At 40.8% G+C, this 8,847-nt stretch overlaps 1 protein-coding gene across 6 annotated transcripts; it reads left to right on the forward strand.

Annotated features, from left to right (window-relative positions):
• Positions 1-11: 11 nt before the first annotated feature.
• LOC138186702 (DNA ligase 1) lies at positions 12-8,816 on the forward strand. Of its 6 annotated transcripts, XM_069126806.1 has the most exons (7): positions 14-2,146; positions 2,228-2,630; positions 2,923-2,949; positions 6,049-6,170; positions 6,492-6,731; positions 6,826-7,062; positions 7,505-8,816. In XM_069126806.1, exons 1-7 carry the CDS (start codon positions 1,150-1,152, stop codon positions 7,597-7,599), a joined length of 2,121 nt encoding a protein of 706 aa, XP_068982907.1. In that variant the 5' UTR covers positions 14-1,149; the 3' UTR covers positions 7,600-8,816. The 6 variants fall into 6 exon arrangements, 4 of the variants coding, with proteins under 4 accessions (XP_068982907.1, XP_068982906.1, XP_068982904.1 ...); XR_011174966.1 differs by having other exon boundaries at positions 12-2,630; positions 6,049-6,174; positions 6,624-6,731; XR_011174967.1 differs by having other exon boundaries at positions 12-2,630; positions 6,049-6,174; positions 6,624-6,731; positions 6,826-7,058.
• The last annotated feature ends 31 nt before the right edge of the window (positions 8,817-8,847 follow it).

Below are 8,847 nucleotides of genomic sequence, written 5' to 3' on the forward strand. Positions count from 1 at the left end.
ACCGAATACAAGGTGCCTTCTCGTTCATTTCTTCTCGCCTCCGAGCCACCGTTTTTCGTTTCCTTCTTTTCTCCCGCGAGCCCCTTCGTCACGCCAGTCCGCGTTCCTCTCGAACACGTGAAAACGTCTCCCTTCTCTTCCCAAACCACGAACATATCGTTTCATCGGGTGAAAATTCTTCCGAAAATGTCACATGGGGCGAATTCACGTTCCTAGATTTGTCATGATATACTGATCCTGAATCCTCGTTTGCATCCGGCGAAGAATTATTCCAAGTAGTATTGGTCTGCATCTTATCGAATAGAACATCGCCATTGCCAAAAAGTGGGTCTGTGAGATACCTATCTTGACATTTCGAAAAGAGAAAGGGGCGAACAGGAGAGAGAAGAATCCTTGGAAAAAGGGAAAGATCGAGCAGACGAAGAAGAAGAAGAAAATGCGAGCGCGATAAAGCGTCACGGAGATCGAGAAAAGGCAGTCGACCGCGGGATTTGGGCGAGCGAGGGAAAGGGATTACCACACGCGCGCGGCGGGTGGAGCGAGAGGAACAGACGCACGAAGAGAAAGAGAAAGGAGACGAAGGAGAAGAAGAAAAAAGCGAGTGATCGTAGTAACACCGGCGCGTCTCCTCTCGCGGCTTCGTGCTTGTCTCGGAATTAGTGAGTAGACAGAATTATGTCCGTGAGCAGACCAGCTCGGCTCAGTTGAGACTTACTGCTCAGCCCGTGCACACGTATGCTACGAATCTTTCCTACTTACATATATACCGCGGCTTCCTGATGCGATTAGACTAGTCCGCGATCACCCGCCACAGAGTATCACGGACCAGTTTATTTAACACTTCTTCGTAACGCGGATACACTGCCAGCGTCTTCCGTCAACGTTTGTCGATCCGTTCTCTGGGTCACTCGCTACGACGAGAAGAGCCACGCGGTTTTCAGCGAACCTAGCTCGTCACGACGATTGCTTACCTTTCGGGGGTTGTGAATTCCCTCACGCGATAAAAATGAAAGACTCCATTCAACGATAACAGTGGCTACATTACCGTATCAATGAACGAAGTGGTGGCATTTTCTGCCTTCGTACGATCCTGACAGAGAGAAAGGGACAAAACAAGTGAGAATTTCTCAGTCTGAGAGGAAGAGTTTGATGGTGGTCGTCATGGAATTCTCTGGGTTCTTCGTGTTGTTGTTGGTCGTCTCGATTGCAAACAGTGTCTCGGGCCACCATCATCACCGCAGTGTGCACGCGGACGACAAGAAGAAGGGAGATCTGATGGACCACGTGAAAAGGTACGCGGCCAGTGACAACGAGAACGTGGTGCTCTCCGAGGGCGACAAGAGCAGGAGTCTGAGGGGCGAAGAAGCTAAAGGCACCGTTCCCTTCAGCGAGAGGAGGCTGGAGAAGATGCTGGAGAAAGCTATCCTAAAAATAATCACTGGCGATCTCAGCACGGGTGACATGTTGCTATTAAAAAGCCTAAATTACAGTCTAGAGGAAGTTCTGGCGATTCGTGAGAGGGAGCTGAACAAGAAGAAAGACGAAGAACTGAGGAAAAAGGAAAATATGAAATCTTGGTCGAAGGTGTTGTACGGAGATGGAGAAAAGAAAAGTAGAAATTGGAATAAAAATTCCATGGACCGTTCATCTTCGAAGAAACCTGATTTTGAAAACGTTAAACGAGAAGGTAAAAAGAATCGTCACGTGGATAGGTCACCTTCTTACAAAGATTTCGACTTTGAGGCGTATAATCGACAGGCGATCCTCGATTACGAGAACTTACCCTCCAACTTAGAATTTCAGCAATCCTGGTCAGAACCTACGGTTGTCGACTACGAAGAAGCTACCAAAGCTTCCAAGGAACAGGACGTCGCAAATAATCTTCATCGTGACTTTGACAGAGCTATGGAGCCTCACGTGGTCTTTAAGATCCGATACGATGACTCTGAGTTCGATTCCAGCTCAGGTTCCGAGGAAAATAACAAAAATCATCTTAGAATGCCTAAACATCACGTTTCGATGATGAGACATACAACTTCGAGGAATACTGGCAATTCCTTTCATGCATCCACATCGTCACCGCTCTCTTCAACTACTGCTACTACTGTGCCTTTGGTTTATCAATTGAGCAGCACCAACATAAAGGGTAACTATCTAAACAATGATCCTATAGCAACCACACTTTCAACATCGAGTGGCGTCAGTACCACCAAGAGTACCATTTCAGATAAAATTTCGGAGGACAAAAATGGTACAGATATCGTTACCAATTCTACTAATAAAATAGAAGTTTCAAAAAGTGTAGAGAAACTTAGTGAGAATAAAAGGATCAGTGAATACGAAGGACTCGAATGGGTCGAGGATGACGTTTACAGAGTTATCCCTGAATTCGTGGATTCCCTTGGCTTCGAGAATACCGAGGATAATGAGACATCTGACTATGAAGACTCTACTCACGATTCCCGACTAAATTGGAATCCGGAGGATAACGAAAATGATACGTTGGGGTATCTAAACGACACTCCTGATTCTGTCAAGCTCTTCATGGCCAACAATAACGTATCCGCCGGCAGCCTTCCCTTAGCCAATTTGTCGTCCTACCTGCAACTAGCCATTGCTCATCGACGAGGGTAAGTGAGCTAATCAATGTGTTTTATGATTCGACGTTTTCCTAATCTATGCTTCAGTTCACTATGCTCTTGATAATTAAGATATATTTCTATTTAATTAATTCAGTACAGATTCGATTCATGGGAGAAGATTATAAATTTCAATAATCGTAGATGGCTCGATATCTTTTTCATTCATTATGTTCCTTTTTGTCTCATTCATTTTTCACATTAAATGTTGTTTATCGTGTGTCTCGCTTTGCAAAAATGTCTAATAAAAAAATCTATACAATGTGCTTTTTGTGTCTTTTAGAGGAAACCTAACCTCAAGCTTCGACAGGTAAGCTTCACCCTGATGGCACTATGATCTGATGCTTTTTGGGTAAGGGACTCGGTTTACCGAGCAAGATGGACAGATAAATTCTGTCGAACTCTTTTTGTTTTGCTCCCCCGGCCGACCGGCTGCCTTCCTTCTGGCTTGGCTTGCATAATCTAAAAATACATTCTCTCTCATCACGATTATCTCATTGCTCGTATTGCATGAGATACGATTTATTGCGATAACAACAGGAGATCTATTCTCCACAGAGGTATGTTGTGTCTGCATGAAAAGGTAACACGCATTCTTCCCTTCTTACTCTTTCCCTTGAAACCAAATCGGCAATCTTCTCTTTAATTATCGTAATAAAAGAAAAAGGCAAACGGTTTTCCAACGACGTAACCCAGACCTGTGCTCGCGAATACTTGACGACAAAGGCGTTCTCGACGAATCATTGCCCCCGCCACGTAAAAATATCTCGATGGCCCGTAAAAATACCGTGATGAAACGAAGAACCACGAAGCGCCACTGAATTTCTACGCCTCGGGCTGACCAGCGTCCGCTTCTTCAACCGCTTCGCTTCCCTTTTCCTCGTTGATATTTTTCTAAACAAAAAATTCAAAAATTAATTAGAGATCGTTCAAATTTTTGAGAAGAGTATTGACAAAATTTTACACCGAAACAAATCCAGTTACGAACGTAAACTATTTTAAAATGATTATGTCAAGATTTCGTGATAAAATTAGTGATTCATAATATCGTTTAGAGATTTCTGGTGCCAGCGAAAAATGATTTATCGACCAGAGTGGTCGAGAAAGACAGACGCGGGAACGAAATGCAAGCCAGGAAGGACGCGCTGTGGAAATTCCGCCGTGGTCCCTAGCTATGTTTTTAAATCGCCCTCCTTCTCCTCCACCACCTTGGCCTCTGGTGCGAAGGCGTTTCTTTTATTTTATTAAGTCTAGACGCGTAAATGCATTCGTGTCGGCACTGGCGTAGCCTGCTGAGAGTCCTCCGGTGTACCCGTCGTTCCGCTTCTTCCTCGGGACTCTACAGGGTGATCTGGACAATCCACCAATACTAGAATCCTCTTGCTCGATTTCAAAGGTTAGCCTGGTTTCAGTCGAAGGAAAAGGAACAGAGTAATCGCAGTTACTTCATCTAAAGAATTATACGTGTTACTCAACGATAACAACGTGGATTAGGGACGCAGATCAAGGGGAGAGGCTGATGTAAAGTGGTTCTATAGTATCAGACGGATTAATTTATTTCTTACAATGTCTATAGTAAAGCGGACGTGGGTTAGATTGCAACGAAACAGCAGCCTTAAGTTGAGCACCCTCATAATCACCGGGTGTCTAGTCAGACTGCAGTTAGGACTGCTCTCTTATGAGGTTATGTAATACATTTTAATTTAATGCGCTGACCTTGTCTATGCGTCTCTCTTCCTATGCCGACAAAGATGATGCGAGATGCGCAACGGAGAGCGAGGAGGAAGTTTTCGTCAGTGGCTCCCCACCTCACCGCCAGACGATGCAACGTGCATTTTTTGACGTCGTTAATCAGGTCGTCGTTCACCGTTTCGGGATCTAACATTTTCTTCAGCCTTCTGACCTCCGCCACCTACCAATCTTCTCGCGTTGATTTTTTTCGTCCAGAACAGCTTCCAAGTTTTTTCTCCTAAAAGTTATGATACTTTTTATAATATTTCAAAAATTATTCTGTAATACAATATTCGCCTCGTTGATCGAAGACCTGCTCAGCTGTACAATAAGTTCTCCATAATGATAAAAATGAAAGATCCTTGAAGAAATTGAAGAAATCTTCTTGTCTAGATTTCCACGTGCCGACGCTACTTCGTGTTCGTCCGAAGGCTGTTACAAAACCGGCGTAACGTAGCCAATTTTCTTAATACGGTACTCGGGAAGGATCACTGGATTCATTCTCATGATGCAACGGCCTCCAGACACCCGAGTCCTTCCCTTTCCCAGACGGCAGACAGACGTGACACGTACGCAACGAGACGCTGTAGAATGCGTGACTTGGACGTGGCTAGATTAAGGAGCATGTCTAGAATGGAATACAACCCGTCAAGATTTCGTGGCGAGATTTCGTCCGAATACTCTCATCCTTCTAGCTCTCCGCTTCCCTAAAGGGGTTCCTATACAAAAAAAAGTGGGACAAGTTGAAACTCGTAAAAAAGAAATCTATTTTTTTCACATTTTCTCATGGACGTCTCACCGCACGTGGTCACCATTCCCGTAACCTGACCAGTCGATTGTTTAGGAAAACCACTTCTGGTTGTTTGTCGAGCAACAACGAGGTCGTTGACGCGCGATTGGCTGCGCTTAAAGGTCCAAGTGGGCGTCCAGTGAAGCAATCCTTGCCAGTGACGTAGAGAAAAGACGCTCCTCCTTTTTTTCCTGCCGGGTTTAATGACTTAGAGCTTCCATTATGCAATCCCGTAATCTCACCTGATCGTCAATGCAAGTTCTACATAGATAGACTTGAAAGTCTTCTCTTCTGTAAGTTTAATTAGTAGTTAATTAGTACTTATCGTTACCATAAGCTCAGATTATGAGATTGTTCTCTGTTCGATGAAACATTCGAAAGTAAAAATTCATTTAATAGGAGATATTAAAATTCGAGATATAATACAAATGCATTAACACTTCCCTGCTAGACGAGACGAATGAGGTATATACTAGTGCTCGTGTCGGCTGTCTAGTCAATGTCTAGAACGTATAATAAATATCTGTGACCCACACTATGGGCCCTATAGGTCACTGACCACCATCCATTAGTCTGCCTTGCTGCCCGGAAAGCATACACGTATCTCCAAGTGAAAATTTTTACGTCGTCATCATCAGGCACGGAATTCTTCGAATATTTCTGATTCTTTTATTTCACTTTACTCTCTAACTCTCAATTTCTATCCTCGATTCAATCTAAAACTTCAGTTTCTATCTACTAATAGATTGAAATTGCAAACTCTCCTTTTTTATTGTTTTATTCGAGTATTTATATTGAGAATTTGTCGGCTGCTGTGATTTCTTATTTTCCAGTTTACTTTTTATTGCTAGTTTATATCGGTTTATAAACCTTTGTTTCTGTGTGCAGCCAGGGTGAAAAAGCCATTGAGGACATCAAGACGCGGGTTCTGGCTCTCACCGGAAGATTCAACCTTAGCACCGATGCCAACCAAGTTCAACGCGAACGACTCACCATGTTTTCACCGACTTGTAAGTTACTTAACTTGTTAACAGGAATATTTCTTAACTATGTGTAATCGCGGATTAAAAATTTAATATAGATAGATCAATTTCAGTTAAGTTTTCAGGGTTCGAAAATATAAATGCGATACAACTTATTTTTAATAAAAACGAAATAACGTATTAAACAATAGAGAACCTATAAATAAATGAAATAATGCATTAAAGAATAGGAGATCCATAAATAAAGAAATTATTATATCCGACGAGCTTTCTAATTAATAGGCTAATATCTCGTTAATACTCTAAATATTTTTCTGGTATAAAATATGTATCGTTCTCTTCCACCAGGTCAAATTCCTCGGAACACGGATCAAGATGCCTGGACGGACTCATTCTCTATGAATATGCACTTTCAATTGAATTTGACTTCCAGCGATCACGTGGTCGCCGCTAAATTAAGAATATTCAAATTACCACAAGAAAACACGACATCTTCTTCAGAAAGCACATTCGACGAGGAGGAGGAAGACGAGAAGAAGATCAGGATATCGGTCTACTATTACACGAAAACTTTGAAGAGGCATCGATGTAAGTTGTGGATTGATCTATAACATTAATTGAATAAAAATATATTATTAACAGCGAATAATAATATTAATTGAATAAAAATTTGTATTAACAGCGAAGAAACGCCTGATGGATTCGGTTGTGACTCCTCTCACATCCAGAGGTACCCATTTGGCATTGGATGTGAGACAAAGCCTTCGATTCTGGAGACTGAACCAACGGAATTCTCATGGAAACGGAAGTAACCATGGGCTGGTAATACAAGTTGAAGATCAAGATGGCAGGCCGCTGAAACCGGCTCTATATATTCAACAACCGTCTTGCGCAGATCAGGATTCAGATCAGAAGGCATGTGAGTGTGTGCTCTAACAATACTAACTCCGATGTGACAATTTCGATTGCCTGCTTGCATACCTGCGTGACACTTAACATCGTGTGCCATAACAGACTTGGATGCCTTAGATCATTTGAATAAGTTAAATGATTCAAACAGTCGCGATTGTTGACTATCGCGATTAATAGTTTGCGAGTTTTGCTGTATTGGCGATGCTGTGTGGTTTTTGTCGTGATTTCACGCTGGCGCGCAGCCAGTTCCATCATATTGAGACTAAATTTTTATTTCATAAATAGCTACATTTTTCATAATGTAACAGCAAAAATATTTGTAACGCATAATTTACTTGGAGTAGTTATTTAAATATTTTGAGAGATAGCTTTAAAGATTTAGTCTTAGTATAATCAATGACATTACCTATTATAAGACATATTTACAACAGTGCCTTCTTTTTCTACAGACCAGCGAGTACCTGCACTCTTCGTACGAGCCTGTACTCGTTACGTTCGCATCGTAAATGGAAAAACGGAGACGTACGTCAACTGCAGGCATTAGAGTGGAAGAGAAAAACACTTACATGCTGTGAGAAAATAGACAATCATTCACGTTGCACTTTATCGTTGGAAAAAACAAGGATCATTTTTACGAAGACCATAGAACATAATCCTTGAACTGTTGCTCGATTCAAACACATACCAACAATAAGTGTGAAATACACTTTTGTGGAAAGAATAGTCGTCATTAAGGTGCCACGTGTTTGTATCGATTATCGATCATAACTACATACTTTATAAATTCGTTAAGAAAATGGAAAAACCAATTTTTCCATTGCTATGCAATGCATATGCAATTATTCTTGCATAAATGAATGCATTAAATTCATTAATGTAATAAAAAAAAATTTAATATTTTTTATACAAAAATTATATTAACGACATTCTGGGGTTTTTTTTATTGTTCTAAGCGCGCGCAATACAAAACGCAGACAAATGCGCCGTCACCACTGTAATTAGTTTCGTAGCAGTAACGAAGTAAAAAACGCGCGAAAATTGCATTAGTGGCGAACTGGTGAGAGAGTGAGTATAATCCCAGTAAGTTTTTTTATAGACTGCTTTTTAATTTAAACAAGATGTTAACTTAAAGATGGAATGCCGTGTTATTTAAGTGTAGTAGTGGTAAGTTGTATTTTATTGTTTTTTATCATTTCTTGTAGTATGCGTACAGACCGTGGCATCTACGAGAAAAACATCGAAATACCCGTTATTTTCCGAATAATATTAGAGTTAAATTTTAGTATGATTTAATGATGTACATACCAGTGAAATCGAATCAGTAGATTGATTAATATTAAATTAGATTAGATCATGTTAGATTATCGAATAGGTTACTCTCTTGACATGTATGCATGTACACGTTGCACATGTATGTGCAAAGTAATACGCGCATATACATGTCATGCCCACGACTGATGCAACCAAATGTAAGAGCTTAGACATAGATATTTATGTTTTACGTTAATTAAGCAGCGCAAATCCGTGCTGAATTTCTATTACTACACTTTAGGTGGGACCATATAGAATATTACAGTTTGGTACAAGCACTAAGTACTTCACTATGTTGTAATGGCCCATCTGAAAGATTATGTTACTTACTATTATATGCTGTTGTTGTTTAACAAAGAAGACAACGTTCTCAAAAATTCTACATAATTCCTGTACATAATGTATATTTAATTGCCTAGTTGTTTAAAAATAAATGGTTTGATGTCGAAATTTATAATGCCTTTATACTGAACACATTTTA

This window comes from Bombus flavifrons, chromosome 14 (genome assembly GCF_040668555.2).
Source record: "Bombus flavifrons isolate JBK064 chromosome 14, iyBomFlav1_principal, whole genome shotgun sequence".
Classification (NCBI taxonomy): domain Eukaryota; kingdom Metazoa; phylum Arthropoda; class Insecta; order Hymenoptera; family Apidae; genus Bombus; species Bombus flavifrons.

Bases quoted from the DNA above. Each gene is read 5' to 3' on its own strand.
- LOC138186702 (XM_069126803.1), top strand. From the start codon at position 1,150: ATGGTGGTCGTCATGGAATTCTCTGGGTTCTTCGTGTTGTTGTTGGTC. The intron at 2,631-2,922 runs GTAAGTGAGCTA...TGTGTCTTTTAG, and splicing joins GCCATTGCTCATCGACGAGG to AGGAAACCTAACCTCAAGCT. The intron at 7,063-7,504 runs GTGAGTGTGTGC...CTTTTTCTACAG, and splicing joins GGATTCAGATCAGAAGGCAT to ACCAGCGAGTACCTGCACTC.